Source organism: Eurosta solidaginis, chromosome 4, assembly GCF_040869045.1.
Source record: "Eurosta solidaginis isolate ZX-2024a chromosome 4, ASM4086904v1, whole genome shotgun sequence".
Taxonomy (NCBI): Eukaryota; Metazoa; Arthropoda; class Insecta; order Diptera; family Tephritidae; genus Eurosta; species Eurosta solidaginis.
In genome coordinates this window covers 139909308-139932753 of record NC_090322.1, presented here as the reverse complement: position 1 = coordinate 139932753, position 23446 = coordinate 139909308, and the positions used below count along the sequence as shown (strand labels likewise).

Sequence of the window (23446 nt, the reverse complement as noted above, 5' to 3'; positions counted from 1 at the left end):
AACACTCACGATAAAAGCAAATAGCTAATTTTAAATAACGGTATATTTTATGGGGCCGCATCAAAAAATCACACAAAATTATAAAATGGGCTTACCAGGATCCCACAAATTAAGCATTTAGATGTATGCTATGCAAATACAAAAGCGAGTCCTCTGAACGACATTGTTCTCACGATCAAGACTGTGTCAGTTATCAAAAACCCCACTACTTTTACATGAACATGGCATATCGTATGATATCATTTCAGGGTCCGTATTACGTTTTACGACCATTTTCACTCAAACGATAATGCAACTGTCAAATTATTTCTAAAAATTATAATCACAGATGTCGTTAATCCGATCCACCATTTCAGAGATAATGTGATTTAAAAACTGAGTTTCCACGACGTAACGTAAAACGCAATACGGGCCAGATTATACCGTTAAGTAAATGGTTATTAATTCGAACGCACTATTCCAGACTTTGTTTCAACAACGCCCTATCTGAGCAAAAACTCCACACATTTTTATATTACATCGCGACTTAGTGAAAATCTTTTGAAATAAGGCATTTTTTCAACCGAAATCTTAGAAAAGGTGTTTTCGAAGCGAATTCTGAAATATGACATTTTTCAAAAGTTTCCTAAGGGGCGTTTTTGTACCGGCAGCCAAGATAGAGTGATATTCCACTCAGCAGTTGATATTATAGCATAAATAGCATCATATCATATTATATCACATCAAAAACAGATCATATGATAAACATCACCAGTAACAAAACATATGATATACTAAATAAGTCGCAGCAATTGCACGCTCTGCCATTACATTGTTCCTGAGAGGCTTAACTCTGCTACTCGCATCACTCTCAGTTATAAATATCATTTGTTTTCGAACGGCATGTAGAATATCTTCGCACTCCAGAAGGAGCTATTCATGTCACTTAAAGGCATTTGGTAACGAAGTTTAAGTTGCGATGGCGAACAAAATTCACACGTTCAGTATATAGGCAGGTCTTTTGTTAATGTATGTATATAACTCACTCCCCTATACTCGATTTTCACTCATTTTAAGCAGGGAACTTAATTGAAACTTTATTAACTCGCCGATGAACAACGAAAATATGATAACGTGATAAGGTCAAGGGTTTTGCTAGGGAGTGATGGAAGGTGTAAGGTTTTTTCTATTTTATGCGTTAAGATTTAATTTAAATATTTAGCTTGTGACGCACTGTTTTTTAGTTTTTTTTAGCAAATATTGCTCTTTGACATTTCATTTACTCAAACCAGTGTGTCTCTTGATTAATATTTATAGCTAAAAGAGCTTAGTTTATTACGTTTTTCAAGTAAATGCTCCACCAATGCGTATTAATACTGCTTCTGATTGTAAAAAATATATATATATTTTTTTTAATAAATACTTTTGTGTGAACATTTACAGAATATTTAAATAACACTTAGCTTAAATTCACTCATTTCTTTGACATTAAGTTGTAAAAAGTAAAGTATTTGTGTATCTAAGCTTATGTTAATGACTTCGATGCCTTGCACCCAAGCCATAAGAAATTTGCTTCATACGTTTGGGTACAAGGCTTATTCGTATAGTTAAATCATAGCGTTTGGCCAGATTAGCTCTTTGCCACGAATTGTGTGCGCTTCCTTCAGAAATTTAGTTTTAGCTCCCTACATTAAATGAAATGTTTATAAATTTGTACATCTGTCTACCTTATCTGTTTCAAAATTACCCAAACTATGTAAATATTTAAGTACCCTGATTCTTACTTTTTCTATTCTGTATATGAAAAGGGTATTCTATGATTTCTTTAATCATCAGCAGACACGCAGACATTGCTCTACACTAATGTTCGTGTATCTGCATGAGTTTAAAGTTTTTTATAGTATTCTCCTTCTCCCTCTCTCCCCCTCTTCTGCAACTTCTCTCCCCTCCCACACTAACCTTTAAGCTTCATTTTTACGATGTTTTAACATGAATGTTATGTGGTGAAAAACTCTTGCAGAATGCAGGGTTGAAAGTTTGGTTCACGGCGAACAAGCACACAAACTGCTTTTTGTTTACTTTTCAATTATGTTCAAACAATTTTTGTTATATTAGAAAAGTATCAACTAGTTTTTTTAGCAGAACGAAAGTAAATATTTTAAAGTTTAATTGCAAATACAAAATATTTCAATGAAGTGATTCGTTTTGGATTTATAGCGATGTATGCAAACATTTTATCAATTTTTGCTACGTTTTTGCAAATTTCCTGGCTTCTTTTATAGATTCCTTCACATTATATTGAAAACAAAAATTATACACGTCTAGGCTTAAAAGTTGTATTATAATGTATGATATTTTTATCTTTAATAGAATTTTACTAAGGGTATATGCCTAAATCGGCGCTGTCTGAGCAGTCACTACAATATGAGTTCATATAGTTGAGATTTAGCGATACTATTTTAAAAAATTTGGGGTCTATTTTAAATTTAAAAAAGGAACAATAGATATATCTTCTTACGAATCATCCCTACAAAGTCCAAAAGTCAGTTTTGACTTTGATATCCTAGGTTAGGTTGAACTGGCCGGTGCGGGAGGAGCTCACATAGACTGAATGATTCCCTAGTGTTCTCCAAAACCTCACTGTAAGAAACTTTTTGTCCATTTTTGAGCTAAGGAATAAACTTAAAAGCGACCCTCGGGCATTTGGGTAGTTAAATCAGTCTCAGGATAGATCAGTTTTCGTAAAAAGGTTAACAAAATTTTCGAAAATATTTCGAAATCAAAGGGAAGATAAGCTTAATTTTCAACCTTTCCTTTCGTTAATTTAGCTCTTTTTTGTATGTCTGGCCACACCGCTATCTCATTTATTTGTGTATTGCTAATGCAAAAGCAAATATTCATATACATATGTATAAATCTATATCAATTTGATTTTCATATACCTTATAAAAAGATCATTTTTACTGCTAAAGATAATATATGATGTATGTTTATTTATTATGTTTTGTAAAAATGTGCTTTTTAATAATTTCTTTGAATTTTCTATATAAAACAGGTGTTCAATACAACAACAAATGGCACAAAAATCGAGGAAGACGAGGTGCCTGATATCACAGATCCTTTCTTCCTTATAGAAACGTTATGTATTATTTGGTTTACATTTGAACTCACAGTCAGGTAAGTTTGTTATATGAATCACATACAGCTGCGAACACGAAAATATCACTCCAATTATTTAATAAATTATATATAAACAGTTGCTTTAAAAAATGTTTTCACACATTAAAAGCAATAAATGGCACTTCGCACTTTGTAATACAAATTGATTCATTAGCTAATTGTTTGTGTTTCTATAAATTGAACAAAGCAAACCAGTTCTTACATTGTACCGCCAACAACAAAAAGCGTAGTTTTAATACAAGTGAACATACAAAGTATGTACGGTGCAAATAAAAGACTATGCAAAGAAGGAAATTAGGAAAAGCTGTACAACAAAGGTATGGCTATGGCTGAATATGTTTGCAACAGTTCAGCAATCGCAGGAGTACGCACTCAAAACCCACTCGCAAGGAAAAAGGCTTCAAAGAGATTTACAAGGTATAATCAAAGCAGCTACCACCTTGTCCGTCCTGATGTCATTCCTGATATCATCCAAAACATTTTTCAAAAAAATTGGAAAATTTAAAAAGTGATTAAAAGTACGCGCGACGAGCTAAAATTTTTTATTATTTCATTTATTTAATATGCAGTTTTTAGTCCAATAAATTTAAGTCTCTTAAATTAACCCACGTTTTAACAATTTTTTTCCCATACGGAAATAAATCATATAAATTTTCTTCCAAACAAAGTGGGCTAAAAAAAGGTATACACAAAAAAATCTGAAAATTGTAAATGTGAAAAGTCTAAATTTTCATGTAGATTTTTAAACATTTCCTGATTTCTTAAATTTTTTGGTAAACTTTTTTGGAGTTTGTTTAGCATTGTTTCAGTAACATAATTCATTGAAGTTTTTCCTAAAATTAACGTTTACAATGGTGGACAAAGTAGCACTTTTTATCTGTTCCATCGAGTTTTTCTTTTGTTTCTCACTAATTCTAGGAAGCTGATTTCAAATCTGCCCTCATTGTAAAGGTTTACAAGTAGGATAAGCAGCACGCACACACACAGCCACGCTTACCTGATCAAAATGCGTTTTCTTGTTCTCTTTTTTGTGGATGCTATTTGGCACTGTTGTACTTCTAAGCTCCAAAAAAAGTGTAGTAGCTTTTAACGAAAACTGCGTAAACATTTTATTATAAAATTACAAAGAAATACCCTTATTTACGTTCAAACGAGCATTTAATTACATCTCTCTTTAAAATCCATATGTTTTAGACAATTTTAGTTATCAAATTGTGATACTTTATTACCGGGGACGATTGCTAAAACAGAGCAAAACCGTCGGGGGAGGCATTAATAGACGCGTTTTGGTCACGATTTCAATAATCCGAACACGTCTTCGCATTTACATTATTGATACCAGGACGAAACGAATTTCTTTATACCTCTTTCCACATTTTTGGAAATATTTTGGCGGGCGATCAGAGTTTTAAACTGTTTTTAGCGGAGAGCCGTTGAACGAGTAGAAAAATTTACCACTCGTGTTTTTATTCTTAATGTTGGCAGAGGTACGCTTCTTCAGATACCCTATTCGAAGACTTTTGTATAATTTTCTGTAGGACCCATATAGGTGCACTTTACATTTTCATACTAAATTCGTTCAAAAAAAGTTGCCATCACAGCAACCCATACTTGATAGTCTGGTCCTTTTTTTGTTTCCCTGCGTCATTTTTGACAACAGCAACCGCGGTAACTTTGACACTTCGTTCAGTGTCAAACTTATATTCCACGCAGTTTCCACTGGGTTCCACGCTAGTTTGACTCTTCGGTCAGTGTCAAGTCAAACGGCAGTGTTTAGAAAGAGAAAGGAATTGTTTCCTTCTCACACATATCCTACTTGTAAACCTGTACTATGTCTACCTTCAAATTTCTTTTAGCAGCTCGAGTTTTTGAAAGGCGGGTATGGTTTAGTAACTGCTGCGTTATTTAATACGAGTTCATCAAGGTACGTAAACAATCCAAACAGTTTTGGTTATATATGTGGTGCCTATAAACTCAAGCAATTTTGTTTGAATCCGTTAGAGCTAGTGAAACGAACTTGTCTCAGCTTATTCGGTTCCCCATATGAAACTAATAACAAACCCTTAATTCCAAGTATCGTATGTAAGAGTTGTGTTTAGTAATTATGCTTGTGGGCAAATAAAAAAGACCTCATTTCAAGTAACAAACTCCTGTGATATGGTGTAAAACGTCGGACTATCACAGCAACTTTTTTTCTGTGTGGTACACATAACAAGAATAAACCGCAGAAATCAGTATATATGGATTTAACCCACCTACGCACTTCTATTTTATAATATTACCTCCTCTGCATATAAAATTGAGTCTTAGGAAACAATACGTAAGGTCCTTTTCCAAAAGTAGTGAATTTTTCCAATACATTTCTAAATCACTTCCAAAACTGAGTTGTGTAGAGGTGAAAACTGGGATTTTCAATGGTATACAGATTATAAAACTAATTTCTGGTCTATAGCTCACTAGTCGCATGTAAACATCTGAAAAATCTGCATCGGACGAGTTCATTTGGGTTGTAAAAAAGCTTTTAGGAAACAGGAAGTTACTTGATTTCTCTGAGCATATAGACCAACTCAAGGTAAACTTTCAACATCTGGGTGAAAACATGAGTATCAAGATGCACTTTTTCTATAGCCATCTGGAAAGTTTTCGAAATTATCAAGGATACGCGCATATGTTAGCTGATTATTGCTAGAGTATTCAGAGTAGTGCTTCTGATTAGACCTTACGATTTCTCGAACCTGCTCGAGAAGAAATTTCTCGAAAGGCTTGCTCTCTCGAATCTCGAATTACTCGAAAGACTCGCGAGCTTCTCGACATTCAATCTAATCGATTCATTGGCTGTTCTAAATAGAGCTTACGATTTCTTCTGGAGAAAAAGTGAAATTGTCCACAAACCACAAGTAAAAAACACCGAAATGTGTAGAATAGTGCCAATGCAGCGACCGTATTGAAAGTCGAGAAGCTGGCGAGTATTACGAGTATTTAGAGATTCGAGAATCTCGCGAGAAGCTGTGTTCTCGATGTCTCGTCGAAAAAAATAAAATATTTTGAACAAAATTATATGTACGTCTTGAGTTACGTGTCATTGAAAAGCAATATAATCAACAAAAAAGTCACAAGTAAAAAAAACAAAGTGTATAAATACTGTCCATACAGCGATTAAGTTTATGTCGGGAAGCTTGAGATTTACGAGTACTTCGAGACACGAAAATCTCACGAGAAGTCGAGTTCTCGATTTCTCGGGTCTCGAAAATCTCGCCTGTGTTCGAGTAGAACTCGTGAGCTCTACTCCTGATGCAACTCATTAAAGAAAATCTCTTAAAAGAAAATTTAGTTACTATAATAGATAAGAAAAAAATTATTAGAAAAAAATTATTTTTACTAAAAATTTTATTTCATTTATTTAATTTTGGATACTAGGGCTGCTAGGAAAAAGTGTTTTCTACACTTCAAAAGCGTAAAAGGTTCTTTAGCAATCACGCATAAAATCTCAGGCAGATGGAATATAATTGATAAAAATTGTAAAACTTTTCACAGCTATTTTTGTGTTCGCAACTGAATACACACGCATAATAATATTATTAGTTTGTATGGAACAAAATAATATTTCAATAAACAAAACGGCGTAATATGGGAGAGTTTTTGGTTTCCCACACCGATGCCAATCATAATAATTATATAGTAAATGGCAACCCATGCTTTTTTCTTCACTTTCTCTTTATTTTCTCTTTTATAAAAAACAAAATTCTGATATTAAAGGTTCCTCGCATGTCCGAATAAGTTAAATTTCTGCAGGGATGTCATGAATGTTATCGACATAATTGCCATCATTCCGTATTTTATAACATTAGCGACCGTCGTCGCCGAAGAGGAGGATACGTTAAATCTTCCAAAAGCACCAGTTAGTCCACAGGTATGTCTTTTTGTATGAGAAATGTAAAGCATTTAATGAAAAGTTTTAATTTAGCAAATTTTAAAATTAGACATACTATATACATATAAGTTATGCTTAATAACAAAAATAATACAGTTGCTATTTAAATATCAACACTTACACAAAACACAAGCGAGAAATTTTAAACACTTCACACTTTTTTAGATTTATTGGTACGTTTACGTTTCGAGAATAAAAAAAATTTGCGTTTCAACTGGCCTATCTCTATCTCTGCTAGCTTTATAAATACATTTATTTATGTTTTGATTTTTTTTAACAAATATGTACTTCAACAACTAAACTCTATACTAAATATATCCAACGCGATTAGTTATTAATTATTGAATTACTAAATATTTATTTGTTTGTTTGTTATTTATTGCTATTAACACGTTTTCTAAAATATTCACATACACGTACTTTTAATACATAACTATATGCTTACATATATATTATATAACTGTATACATAAACCTATATATATATATATATTTGTTGATTGAAAACATACTATACGGATTATAATTTTTTAGGACAAGTCATCGAATCAGGCTATGTCCTTGGCAATATTACGAGTGATACGATTAGTTCGAGTATTTCGAATATTTAAGTTATCTAGGCATTCGAAGGGTTTACAAATTTTAGGACGAACTCTAAAAGCCTCAATGCGGGAATTAGGTTTACTTATATTTTTCTTATTTATAGGTAAGTTCCAGACAAAAAATAAAAAGCATAAAAAATCAAACTTGCACAAAAACAAACACAAAATAAAAATAACAACAGAACTAACAACACATCAACGCAAACACTTATTCATAAATCTAACCCTTGAAATACCCTAACCTAAAAACGAAACGAATGCCAATCATTAAATCAAAACCCCAAACAAATATTATAACTACTACTATTACTATTTATCTACTATCACCACCATTTCTACGCACCAAAAACACGAAATATAAAGCCATGTCACAAAAATAATAAAGTTAAAAGCAATACACATAAAATCAAAAATGCAGAATCCCTTTATTAAGTCCAAACAGTTTAACCTCAAATTTTTTCATATAACATTTTCAAAATGGTTAATTGCAAAAACGGTTCAAAAAAATATTTAGAAATTTTCATGTTCCTAAAACAAAATTTTGGCCTTAAAATCTCTACGTATTTAAATTTGAAGGAACTCCCAAATCAGTAAATGGCTCTTAAAGAACACTATGTTGAATGAATAACCAAATACAAAAATGTTTCTATCTATAGCTAAATACTAACATGACGAAATTTTGGTTTTAAACAGAAACCCCTGATAAAGAACATATTACTTTAAAGCTTAAAACAAATTTAAAAAAGAAACTGATTTTATATAATTAGATTTCTCAGTCATTTATCCACAATTCGGACCAAATTGTGCTAATCCGCGTAGCTTAGTTTTCGGCATAGTAGTGTTCTGTGAACAAAGTTACTTTCGGTTTCTTTTCACTATCAGCCAAAAAAGTATTTCTTGTGTTCATTTTTCCCTGTTTTTGGTAAGACTTCTTTTAAACTTATAAGCTCGTTCCTTACGCCAGTTGTAAAAATTCTTAAAATCAGGAAGCATTTCCATATATCAAACAGTCGGATACTTTGCAGGATCAATCAAGACACTGAACGGATGTCAGTGATTAGTGATACAAGTTACTGGTACAGAACTCCTTAAGTACTAAGTAGGTACTAGTGCGATAGCAACTAGATTGTCTCCATTTCTAAAACCGACAGTTTCGGATTTATACTTCTTATTTATTAATAGACTATCTAAATATAACTTATGCTGGCTTTAAGCACCCTTCGAAAATGAGTATGCCTTCTTGTCCTTCACTTCATAGCATTTTCTATTGATACTCCCACTGATTCGGAAGTTCTCTTCGGTTCGGGACCAACCAAATATTACCAAAAAAGACTAGCTCTAAACTGTAAATTTTTACACTAGTTCGGAACTTTCGAAATTATACCAATAAACCAACTTTATAGTGAAAATATGTATTTAGCTAACGCAAAGGAGAATATATCCACCACCTAGGCCATCCCCATTTTAAATTCGCCAGTTGAAATCAAGTTAAAGAAACAGGGGAAGGATTATATCAGCGCACAGTACCTTTGGCGTTCGAGCTGATAAAAACTTTTGGGATTATTAACAATGGCCCGCTACTGCAAGACATAGAGGGATCTTCCTTTCCCCAGACTTAAAGGTGGACCTAAGATTAGCAGAATACTAATCAGGTGTTCGGGCAATTTCAAATTTAACCTCTGTTTCAGCATAAATGGTGGTATCCCCAGATTTATTAAACTTCATATTTCGAAACTCACTATCCTGGGGCCTTTCATATATAATGAGCTTTTTCCCACCTCCCACTATTTGGCTACCTTGTTCACTACGTGAACGCAGCTAATGAATCGGGCTAGGACTAACATAGAAACAAAATGCGAATGAAATGCCAAAATTTTTATTTTTTTTTTTAATTTAGATATAATAAAATTTCAATACCATAATTTTGTAAGCTGACGGTCCAACAAAAGTTATAAAATACCGGCATAAAATTAAAAAAAAAATACTCCAACCTTTTCTTACTTTCGATTAAATTTTAACTAAAATAATAAATACATTTTTAAAATGAAAAATAAAATAAATAAATCTTTAAAATATTTGTGTACGTGCTTGCCTTTTACTAATTTTTTTTACATAATATTATATTTAAACAAATATGCGGCTCAGATTAAATTCTGCTAAGCTATCAAATTTATTCAGCTGTTCGCAGATCTACTTACATATGAAAATTTATACATGCAAATAATATCAAAAAAATTTAGATCTTTCTCAACACAACCGCAGCTAAAACCGTCAATGTCTTACTTGAGCCTTTTACTGATTTACGAATAAACTAAAACTTAATAATACAAAAAAATAGAATCAGAAAATCTATTCGAAAACCAACACACATGCACTTTTCCAATAACTTTTTTCGATTTCATTTCTTACGTTACCTTTCCCTCCGCCAAAGCCTATTGGAGAGCATACCTCAAAACACTTTAATTTCCTTATTTCTAAAAAAATTAACGCTTTTTCTATAAATATCAAAAATATAGTAAACTTAAAAATTTTAAAGATGGCAAATCGACGTGAAGAAATGAAAAAAAATATATATATATTTGTACTGTACCTTTGCGTAAAAAAAAAACGAAAAAAGCAAAAACAATAAAATACTAAATAAAGCAATAAAACAAAACAATAGTGCTTGGGTAAGTACTTTCCAAAGTACTCCAAAAGTACTTTTAAAAGTGCTTCCCAAATATATACCCGCTAACGCAGTTTATAGTCAGTTTTTTCTTAGTTTTTTTTATGTGCTATATTAGTAATGAATTAAAGTGATTTTTGTAATTTTGAATAAATGAATAGTAATATAATATCTCATAAAATTACATAACAATTTCCATATGAATGTGTAGAGAATAGAGGTGAATAGAGGTGTAGGTGTGTCGGTGTTAGGTGCATAATTATTTTTAAGTCAGCATAGTTTTAGGCAGATAAATAACATTTACATACATCTTTAACTACATATATATTATAGCGGTTAATGTTGTTATAACATATAAAATCAAATGTAGGTACGTACATACATATATGTTCGTATGTAGTGGTGTTGTAGGCAGTCAATCATCTAAACCTAAGCAAATTGTGCAATAACTTATAATCATACAAATAAATATGTACCTATACAAAAATAATATCTATTTATATTAAACAATAAACTAGAAAATCGACAAGCGTTCAAAGCGTTATGCATACATAAAATCGTTGTATAAACGCTAGGAGCGTGAGCCATTCGCGTACTCTCTACTTCTCAAATTTATCCGTCCATTATTGAGGTTGTGACTCGTCTCTACTACATTCATTGTAGTTGACATATATACAACATATCTCATCAACACGTCTAAGGACCAGTTTTTCAGTAGTTGGTTAATCTAAGCTTAAGCTAAGTTTTTTTCAAAATCTAGTAAAATTTAAAGTCCAGTTGAATTACAGATCAGTTTTTCAGTCACAGTTCAGGGCCGCCTTTGGGTTAGGTAACATTGGATTTCTATTATCATGATAATTTGTAGATACAGCAACAGCTGGATTTTGTTTAACCAAAAAACAAGACAATAAATATTTCTGCAACCTTAGAGAGAGTTGTAGTGTTGATATACAACATCACTATCTAATTATTCTTAAAGCTGTAAGTTTTCAAGTTAGTATCCAGCAGTGTTCTCCAATCGATATTCAACCTTTGAGAAAATTTGTAAAATTTATAGTTCTCAAGTTAATCTCCAACGGCATTATCAAAGTATTCTCTAACCTTTGTGATATTTTAAAAAATGTAAAGCTCTCAAATCAATTCCAGAAATTTTCCAAGTATGCCAGTTATCAACGTGGGCTCTAATGGATCTCAAGCCAAATGCTTGTTGTGCATATCCGACGCCATTTCGAACGAGCGTATATAACTAATATTTATGTAAACTATATTTTAACCCCCCCATATCGGCCACTTAAGGTCAGCTTAAACTTAAGTTAAAGTAGATTGAAAAACTGCGGAAAAAGTTTAAGCGCAGCTTAACTGACGAAGTGAGTTGTACCTACTTGTACTGAAATACCGGGCCTAAGTATGACCCCTAAAAGAATGCAAACGGAATGCAAACGAAAATTATTTTTTATTTTTAAAGAATTTCGATTCCCTGAGAAGTATATATATAGAAATTTACTCGAATTTTAGTCTATTACTCCTGATATACTTTGACAGAGTAAAACAAAATAATTAACCAGCAGTCCGTTTGCAATTTTAAGGTTAAATTTAAATTTGTGTTTATTGTCCATAATTGGCAACACGGTGTTTTATGTATATGACAAAGTTGGGAACATTGTTGCAGTTATAGGGTATATGCAGCACATCTGGTATTAAATAACCTAATATATTAAAAAAGTGCTCCTTCTAAGGTAATTGATTTCAACATAAGTATTTGTGTGTATATCCCACTTTCATTCTAACCTTAAACCTTGTGTGGTACCTGAGACCGCTTTTCCCAATACTCTCTTGTAAACAACTATATCTTTCTTGTTGTTTGTTTAAGAGTTTATTGACCAAACACCTTTTGTTAACTTATTTCGCGAGGGGTAAACGAGTACCAAACACAGTGGAAATTTAAAAAAAAAAAATTTTATTTTTTCTAAATATTTAAGCCCAATTTGATAAGCAAAGTGTAGTATGATATTAAGAGCCTTTCTCACCATCTCCAGTTATTTAAGTTAGATTTTAACTGGAGGACAGTAATCTATCAGATAGTTTCATTTGACATTTTCGTTTTCACCAACACAGGTTGACCAACGTCCGGTTAAATTGATAATTGTGAATATTTTGTAGAACAAATCGCAAAAATCTAATCTTAATACACTAAAACCAGCCAAACAGCTGACTTTTGTTAGCTCTCTTTCCTTGCACTTAACTAAGACACGAAGCTTTATAGTTAACATGTAGAAAACGAAAATTTCGATAACTTATAGATAGGTGACTAGCGGAAGATGGTGAAAGCGGCCCTAAGTCCGTATTGTAACATGAAAAATAATTAGAGGCATTTTCTTTTGTTATTACTACCTAATATTATCACACTTTAATATCTGTAAATTATTTTATTATATTAACTTAAAACTCCAAACTGTGCGATGGAAAAATCAATTGTGAGAGTTAGGTTGCCACCGTAATTAAAAAAAATAAAAATAGCCACCTACAAATATTTTTAGTTATAAGCCTGAACATAATAAATTTATAATAAAGAAGAAATTCACATATACGCAATGCGTTTTTGGTGACAAAACAAATAGCCAGTACAACCCAGCAAACATCGAAAAAATATTAATCCAGTCGTCGGAAAGTGTAAAGTTCTCAATTTAATATTCAACATCATTCTCCAATGTCCAATTCATAGTTCTCAAATGAATATCCAGTTGAGGTGAAGTTGAAAATAAAAATGTTCTCCAAGGTGGCAACACCAAAGCCAAAAGTTGTTTATTGCGTAGAAGTAAAGAAGTGAGTGCTAGCGTGATTGAAACGTTATAAATTAAAAATTAAGTATATGTGGTATTTCAATTTCATGAAAGTATGTACTGCAGTATTGGGCTTTTACATTTCAGTCCAGTTAGAGAATCACACTGGAGTACAAGTTTAGAACTTTCATTTTCTTAACTGGAAAATAAAGCTCTTGATACATGGATATCGAGCAGTCTGAGTAGCTCGATACTCGTTCGAAGCTCGTTTTGTGTTCAACTGCTCAAATGTTTTCTCAAAATTTTCGAGCTTTAAAACAATTGAGCTGCAAATAAAAATTTTTAAATTCATTTGTCAATACATATGTTATATTAAAAATTATAAAAAATTGTTCCGTTTTCAATTATACTACCTATCACCAGTACCTTAAGCCTAGTACGGGAAGTTCTTCAAATTTAGAACTCTACAAGTTTTTCAGCAATAACAAAGTTTGCTTTGAATAATTAATTTTTGGATTGGTGTTTCAAGACATTTTTAAAACTATATTAGCTTATGAAGTCAAGCCTTCAACCAATGAGAAAAATGTATACTAACGGAGAGCTACGTAGAAAAATTTTGTAGAATTGGACGAATAGCCCCAACGTTAGTTACATACAGATGGTAAAAGTTAAAGAAACATCCTACGACACTGCTCGAAGAACATTTTTGAGCTTCAATAAAAGTGGCTTAATGAGAACAAGCCAAGAAGTGTCCACCTAAAACGCTTTTGCCGGACTGTCTGTTCTCGGGTTACGATATTCACCCCTATAATGAAAAAGTATTGTAAAAAGTATTATGACCGCTGAATTTCATATATTCTACGCAAATTTTCGTCACGACAATATGAGAACTACTCCTTCAGTAGTGCTAGGAGAATTATTACATATACATGATGTTCGCCAGCAGGCATCCTATCGGCATGGATAAGAACACAAAAATTCGGAACATTTTGGGGAAGACTATCAACAGTCTCCTTAAAATCTGCCCAAACGTATTGCATTCCCACAAAACGTCCAGCAGTTCTTTTATTAATGAACCGTCTAAAGATTGTCCACCACTACAAAATCTGCTTTTATGTATTAGCAATAAAATAAATTTGCTAATTTTTTGGCTCATTTAGCTGAAGAAAAAAGCATACTCGTCATATGCTACACTTTAAAAATTGGCATGAAACCTTGATAACTCAAAAAATAAGTCATCAGAAACGCATTAATTATAAGCACGTTTGTTTCAAAAAAAATTACCTTTTGTATGGTCACCAGTTAAAAGAAATTTTAAGAGTTCGAGAGGCTGTAGAATATAATAAATTTTCACGTTTTCTTCGCTGATGATGTACACATATTCGTATGTATTAGTCGCAATCTTGCAGCGTTTCGTTCTTACATCTCGTATAGGATTTCAACTTGAAATTGTGATATTCCTTGTTAAATTGGCTGTCAAAAAGGCGTGTAACAGTGTAACAGTGTGGGTACAAGTGTATGGCGCTATTGTATTGCGAAAACAGCAATACACACCACAAACCAATTAGTGGTATAAATGAAGGCCAGTTGATTTACAACTCACACAATCACACTTCTTGCCGCTATAGCACTGAAATTGCGTATAAATGCTGTGCAAAGTGTTATTTAAAACTAAAACTAGGCTAGTTCTAGTTTCAAGTAGCTAGCTTTATAGGACTAAACGTATACAATTTTTTAAAGACAATTACAGCCTAATACGTTAAGTAATGTCAGAGATTAAGCTAATATTGTAAACTTGTATGAAGATTTTTTAAACCTTACCGAATTAAAAAAAATGTTTAAAGGTTTTCGAACTTGGCTTCCCAATTTTCATTTTGCAATTTTTTAAATTCATTTGATATTAAATTAGTTGATCGTTTTTGATGCAAGTTTTTACTCCCAGGTTACCAGTAAAGTTTTTATGTGCGTTTTTATAGAAATATGTATACCGAAGGAACAACTACTAGTAAATCGGTAATATCAATCCAATCTTATTATAGGGGGACTCATGAAAGCATATAAACTTATAAGATGTAAAATTATATCCATTTACACACGCTGTTATATGAACGCACCTAGTAATACTCTTGATAAACTTGATTGTTTATCAGCTGTATTATTGCCAAACAAAATTTTTTTGATTGTTATACAAATTAAAAAATGCCAACATTAAATGAAAAATCAAAACTAAAACGCCTTTACTTGCTGATGTTGGAGATTTCTGATGAAAATGCCTACTGTAAAGTCTGCAAGGTTGCATTCCTTTGAGTTTACCGCGTTTACACAATGAAATGTGCGCGTAAATTTATACAAATTGTGTAAATGATTTTTCATACAAAATTTGACAGTTCGTTTACGCACTAGATAAATTTATACGTTTACACACTTTATAAGGCATTTATACGGTTACATGAGTCCCCCTTATATTTATATGTACTTATAATTTATTGAAGGTATCAAAGTTAGTGAATAGTTTTCCTGCGTAAGTATTATTAGAATCTATATAAAACTTCAAAATCATATCTATGTTTATAGATATCCTATGTATGTAATGCACAGCCCAACAAAGTCTTAATAATTTATGTTTCATTTAAATACAACAGCCGATTCTTATAAAACTCTTCAACATCACATTGGGACATTGACGTGATAATTGCAAACAGAACTGACTTGCGTATTTTGTTTAAATAAATTTTTGTTGGACTGCGTTATTAATATTAATTTCTTTAGACATGTTTTTTTATAAATTTCGCTATAGTCAAACTAAATTTTTTTTAATGTCATGCTTACACTTTGCATATCAAATAAGATTTTCTCTATTAACTCTTTTTAACTTCAAAAAAAGTTTCACTCGATTTTTATCTCTGCTCCACACACCCACGCCCCTCCCTAAGTAACGCACTGCAACGCCCAATTGTCATATTCACAAAACCCCTTTGCTATATTGGGCGCTCGTTCACAAATTCAAATGCTTAAAAATGCAAATTTCGTCGACTGCTGTTTTAAGGAAACAACAACACCAATATTTTGCTTAATTTTTTTTTTCTAATTGAAATTTTTGTGGCCTAACCAATTGTAATTGTGTTGTTGCATTAAAGTTTTACCATAATATCTACGTCTGCCATACTTACGTAAATAAAAATTAAAAAATAGTTTGTGCTAAACCATTAGTTGACAATTGTAGTAAATGTAGTTTTGTTATCATCATCACCGTCATAATAATCATCGCCATCATTACAGTGTGTTCATGTCAATTTGGACTAACTAGATTGTGTTCTTTTCTGGTAGACGTTTCGTCTTCGTCAAAGTTGTACAAATTCACTTACATACATCTAATCCACATTCATATACATTTGTACATATAAATAAATTAAATAAATAATCTTAGTATATACATACTAAGTTGTCGTCTAATCATCGTTGTTATTGAACGTCATTATTTAGTTTCTGTCGATTTGTAGAGAGTTTAAAGCAAATACTGAAAATAGTGAAAGCAAGAAAAGAGATGACAAATATGAGATAATGGAATTAAATTGATTAGTTTAATATTTATTAATAACTAATTAAATTTGCATATATTAATGTTTGTTTGTAAAGTGAACTAAATTTCACCATAATTCCTTGTCTGATGTTTGTTACTTCTTTAATCTTCAAATTGATAACAAATTGAAATACATGTGCACCATCTTATTAGTCTGACCAACTAACTTAGTTAGCTTAGTTTAACATTTAAAAATACTAACTGCTCGCTTCATTATTAAAACACTTTCGCCGTCACTCATACAAGCATAGATATCTTACGACAGACGGAACCATTGTAGGCAATATATCATCTTTGGTGCAGCATTCTGATAAAACCAGGTGGAATAGTTAGATTGAGACACTCCATGTTCTATTAGTACTGTTCTAAAAAAAAATATCGCCACGTCATAGTATATATGCAACTTCTAATAAGTTTTATGATTGTCATGGATGTGACAGAAAAAAAGACGATTTTGAGTAACTTTTGACTAATTTTGTGACTCAATCACGCCAGAACAAGGCCCGAATCGTTTTATACGTTCATAAATGAAAAAAAAACCAATTTCACTCAAATGAAAAATATGAAAAGATTCACCATTTCAGAGCTATTGTAATTTAAAAAAATGGATTTCGATCACAAACCATTAAACACGATGCGGGTCTAAATTTAGATTAAATTTGACATAGAGATAAAAAAAAGTGTGAATTTTTAATACAAGTGGGCCATAATTTATTGACTTTTAACAGTGATATTAAGGCTAGGGAGATTTATAGAGGTATAAAAATTTTGCAAACGTTCGGAGATATTTGAAATTTAATTTTTTAATCATTTTATGACACAGCCACGCCAGAACGGCTGAACAGGTTTGTATGAAATGACACAGTGAAAGAAAATAGTGTTAAAGGATTTACTACCACCTCGATTAATTTAAAAAATAGGGATGAAGTCCTACACCTCTTACGAATAGAACCTTTTAATACTTCTAGTCGATATAATTTAAAGTAGGCATACTGACTTTGAATAGTGATATTTAGTCGACGGTACCTTTAATTTGCTATAACTCTCAGTATCTTTAATTTGCTATAACTCTTCGTGTATTTGTCCTAGACCAATAGTATGACTAGACTGTATTCAAGATCTTCTCGGGGCTGTTTCTGATCAGTTATTTAGCTGTTTTCGTAACAATATTGTCAATACTCTTTCGGGACTATCCTCATATAGTTTAAATATTTTTTTTCGAAAGTATTTCAGGACTGTTTAGGAATCATATCGAAAGGACTGTTACGGAATATTTTTTTACTGTCACCGGAACTGTCCGTTATTTTCGGAACTATTTTAAGATGATTTTGAAAAATAGTATTTCACTACTTGAACACTAGCTTTTTAAGAAATCCAGTAAATACTTCCCTCTGTTTATCATTGTATTCTTGTTTCCGTGACTGCGAATATTTCGCAATTTGTTGGGACAATATAAAAATTATTTTCTGGACGAACTCGATACTGTTTGCAATAGTTTTATGACGTATTCTTTTGTGCATGTGTGCCTATTGTGCCTGTGTCTATATTTCAACGATAGGATGATTACAAATACCGCTCAATCTCATCCGCATACGCAAAATTCATTTTCATAATCATACAAAAAAAAAACATGACAATTTGTTAGTTAGTGCTTGTGTTGTAGACTTTAGCTAATGTGTTTCTACGTGATTGTAAGTATGCGTATATACATATATTAATATTACTAATAAATTAATTTGAAAGTTATACGTATGCGAACTGAAAAAATATAGAAATAAAGTACAACACAAAAACAAAATAGCTATACAAGTAACTCAAAACATTAAATGCGATTACAGGAATGTAAAAACTAATCAATAAATGTAAATATTAATATTTACTACTAATTCAATTTTTTTGCAGAGAAGTTAAAAACGAAGTACTTATATTGTTTTCAGAAAACAAAACAAATACTATTCCTTAAAAAGGTTCAGTATAAATTATGAATTAATTTTATACAAACTGCATATTTAGCACTATTAATAAACTAGGACTCAAATAAATTATTTTTTTTTACATATTTTACAGCTTTTTAGTTAAAGTTTAACTAAAAGTTGCACTTTAAGTTACCCTCAAATTTTAAAAAGTATTATCAAACACATTGAAAATTGTATCAAAATTTATTAATCTATATTCTTGCCTAGTTTCTTTTTCCAACAGCAAATGTTTTTAGTCCCATTTTGTTATATAAGTGCACAATAATTTAAAATTTTTTATACTTCCTATAATTTATTTCTTTTATTGTTTATTAATGCACACATAAAAATAGTTGTTAGTTTTAACAAAATCTTTTATTTATCTTAATTATTGTTCGGACTGGAATCAAAGTTTAAATTTACAGTTCGGGCTAGTAGCTAAAATGTTTTAAGGATAAAATAAAAAAAGGTTGACTACAGCGAATACGAAAACAGAAAACAAAAAGTTTGAGTCGTTCAAAAGATATTAACGAAACCCCGAAAAAATACACAGGGCCCTCCTCCGAAACCGGTGGTGTAGTAAACCGTTGTATTTTTGCACAGAATACTTTTCCAAGTTGTCAGCCTTCAGCCGCACTTATAAAAAATTACCATGGCCTGTTCATTAGTGGGGTGGCATTAAAATTAAATCTGTACAAAATCCCTTTTTACAGAAAATTTTTTCCTGTATACAAAATCATTTCAAAAACTAGTCAAAAAGTTTCAATTTCTTTTTCAGATATCTCTTCACAGACGCAAAAATTTTTAATTTCCGTTTTCGAATTCGCGATACTGTGTTCAAAAATGCGTCTTTTGACACTCCTCCCGATAATTTTGGACGTGTGTTAAGAGTGCTATGCTATCGTATAGAATTACCACTTTTTTAAACATAATTTTATATGATATATATGTTTTTCGTAACGTCTCAACTTTTTAATGAATCCACCTTATGACTATGAAAAATACCAAAATATACATATGTTCGTAAAAAATTTAAAAGTATACATAATGGCATTTAAAGGAGCGAGCTTTAAATTATAATAAGCTGTGAAGTCTGTAATTGAAAATTACAGTAAACTGATTCAAAGCTTAGAATAAAACTGTAGGCAAAACAAAAATACTCTAAAGAGATCTCTACAACAAGAGAAGCTTTATTGCCTAATTTTACAAAGATATTGCAATAAGGCAACTCATTTAAACTCATAGATGCCTCGTAGAACACATTACCCGAACAAACGTCGCAAAACTTCATGAAAAAATTTGCATATCACGGGGTTTCGTTTGTTAAGAGTCGAGTTTGTATGAGTTAGCTTAGGTCCACTTGCAAAATGGCAAGTTATGTTTTTAACTAAGGACCGGTTTTTCAGTGCATTTTTAAGCTCAAGTTAAAGATAACTAGCGTGTAATTTTGGCTGCTTAAACTAAGATTAACAGTAAAACTGTATGGCTAATCAACTTTAACTGAAGTTTAAAAACGCACTGAAAACCGAGTCTTAGAGTGCGGTTCTCTTACAGGTTTAACTGATATTTATTTTTGTTATATTCTAAAATAAACTCTGAGTTAAGGAGATACATACTTAGCTTGCCGTGCTGCAAGTAGGCCTTAATATAATAATTTTAACTCGTAATAAAAATCACATTCATTAAACTCTAATATTTTTTCATTCCAAGCAGAATTTAAATTGAATTATGTATATGTTACCATTGTTTTCTTGTTAAAATTGAACAATATCACAATATTTGATAGCTGCAACCCCCCACCCATTATGCGTTAACTTTCTTTCTAACAAATTACTATTATATTACATTAATTTCGAAAATTTCCACATGAATTGCCCTCTACCAAATGTAGGTATTGTGCTATTCTCATCAGCGGTGTATTTTGCGGAAGCTGGTGCCGAATTATCCTTCTTCAAATCTATACCAGATGCATTTTGGTGGGCTGTGGTTACCATGACCACGGTGGGATATGGTGATATGAGGTATAGAACTAGAGCTTAATATGCATCAATTTTTAATTTAATAAAAAAAATTATTTAATAATTTTCAAGGACAGAATGTCAACAACGTTTAGACTGCTCATTATTGGGTCTGTTAATTTTACCAACCTTTACAAGTTGTATAGTTTGTTTCTTTATTATGTCATTTCATAGAATGCATAGACCTGAAACTTTGAACTCAGTTTAGGGACCTATTGGATTGTCATACTTAGGATGAAAAATGCTTCTATATAATGCAGAGATAGAGATAAAAACTTGAAACATTATATTTAGTACAGAACACTGTGAAAATGTAACAAAAGGAGAAAATATGCCGAGATAATTAGAAAATTCATACGAGATTTTGAGTTTACGTATCAGTTTTTAAATTGACTCCCCGGTTAGCTATAGGCCAGAAATTTAAAACTGGTTTCTAGATCCGAAAAAACTTGCAATCAACTTTTAGAAGGCTTCCCATTGAGCTACAATTTAAATACATGATACGTAGATGAAAACCCGATGTAGACTCGGTGGCAAAAACATAGCGTTAACAGCTGCAAAATAGTAGTATAGCGTCATCAAACACTGTACAAAGAGACTACTTAATTCCGTACCTGCATTTGGATGTGGCTCTTAGAGCCACACTAGAGTTCGAAGGTTGGCGCAATGGCGCTCAATTGGCAAACGAGGCGATAACATGTACAGCGATGTTTCCAACAAATTAATGGAAAGGTAGGGTCTGCCGTATACTATGCTGATTCAGAAATAAACTAAAAGCTGCCAGATCATTGCAGTGTTTTAGTAGTATCCGTAACCAAAGCAGTATAAACACTGGCGGTTTTATCATAAGGACAGGAAGCTCGTAATGGGTGTTCTTACTGCACACTTTTTAATAAGTCCTGGTCTGTGATAGCAAATCTAGGAAATGTAGGTTGGAGGAGGAAACGCTCGCCAAGCTAAGACTGCAGATATTAGGAGTGGCACAGCTATTCGATCTAGAAGCAGCAAGTAGCACAGGCGTTTTAAGGCATATAGTGTTTGCCAAATGGACGGAGTTTCTGAAAAACTATTAACAATGGCTATTATTAAAATTTAAAAATCGGAATTCATTGACATAATATCTGTGTTTATGGAAACTTTTTCCGCTGCGTTTTCGACGTTTTTTTGTCTAGAGTACTGTCCTTGAAAATTATTAGTAATATATTAAACACAAAATTAAATTAAATATTCTTAGTTGTAAAAGTTTCTGTCGCTTATTTGATGTAATGAAATCCTTATTTGTACTGTAGCTTTAACTTCACGGCCCACCTTATTTATATATCAATAATTTTATAATAATAATACTTTTGTAAAAATTGTAAATGATTAACTGAATAAATGTATAATTTGTGTGCATCTGTGTTACCCTGTTTTCGCGGCCTAAAATAACCTAACTGTAAATATGTATATGCATTCCTACGCATAGCTAAATTCGAATAATATTTAAAATAACCTAACTGTAAATATGTATATGCATTCCTACGCATAGCTAAATTCGAATAATATTTGAAAGAATAAAATACGATTTTAAGACAAAACCCATCCAATTTTTATCTAATACAAATTAAAGCAACTCTAAAAAATCATTTCAAGTGTTAAGAGAAGTGATTGCAGCTTAAGCTATATGAAATATGTATATTTAAGATTTATGCTCTTGAAAGCACATGCTTATCTAAAAACCGATTTACTTCAAGGACTAGCTTTCTTTTCTATAAACAAAACAAGGTATAATCGAAAGAGCTGTCGCCTTGTCCGTCCTGATGTCACGTTGTTTAAATTTTTCCCAAATCATTAAATAAATTATAAAATTAAAAAATTGCTTCAAATAAATGTTTTCATACATTTAAAAAAAAAAAGCAATATGGGCAATCCCCGATTATTAAAAATCATACAAAACTTCGTTTTGCTTGCATAATGTAAAGTATAAATGAATATCAGCGGATACAGGGTGTTCTTGTCTAAGTGGCTTTTTATGGTAACTGGTTTTTATTAGATTCGTTAACCCTGTATATAAATAACTAAATACAATTTAATTGACTGATATAGAAACAATATCTCTGAGTTTAATATATAATTTAGCTACAACGCCTTCTTTCGGGCGTCTATAACTATGGGCCGTTGTATCTTGACTGTTTCGTTAGTCGCCCACATGTAAACACCATTATTATATTCAGCTTTCTTTGTTTCTCGTTACGCATTAAGATTTTGTAAAATATATTACCTTACTGGATTTATTATAAAAATTGTGACGTTTCGTGTGTTTACTCATAATGGCATAATGTCTCCACTCTGTTTACCTTTTCGTTGCTTATTTTTAATTTTGTTTTCCTTTTTTTATTTGTAAAACCAATTTTATTAAAACCTCAGTTGTTATTTTAGGATTCTTGACTTTTTAAAGCTGAAAATTTTCAACAAAAGTGTCACCATATTTCTACAAAAAAAATATAAGCATATCACGATGTATGGCTTAAAAAAGTTGAAAATTGGTTCCCTGTTTAGAACACTTATCTTATCATGAGCTCAAAAAAAAAAAAATTCGGCACCCTGTAAAGCAGCGAAATTTGGCTTTTCTCTGTTTTCTGTATCTAATTTTCGATTTTCATTTTTGCAATGTGAGGAATACCAAATAGGCTGTAATTAAAGAACGACATATATAGGAATATACATATTCTTACTTTATTCTAAATTGTTATTTTTATTTGTAACTCGAAAAAGGGT

At 31.6% G+C, this 23446-nt stretch overlaps 1 protein-coding gene across 8 annotated transcripts in view; it reads left to right on the top strand.

Moving 5' to 3' along the window:
- The window catches only part of LOC137250396 (potassium voltage-gated channel protein Shaker), a 685128-nt gene that overhangs the window by 608758 nt on the left and 52924 nt on the right, over positions 1-23446 (top strand). For 7 of the 8 annotated variants that reach the window (XM_067783116.1, XM_067783111.1, XM_067783110.1 and 4 more), the window contains 3 exons: positions 3035-3156; positions 6916-7069; positions 7624-7795. In XM_067783116.1, coding sequence (XP_067639217.1) covers positions 3035-3156; positions 6916-7069; positions 7624-7795 — 448 coding nt within the window. The remainder of the gene's footprint in view (positions 1-3034; positions 3157-6915; positions 7070-7623; positions 7796-23446) is intronic. The other variant, XM_067783118.1, reaches the window with a different exon arrangement.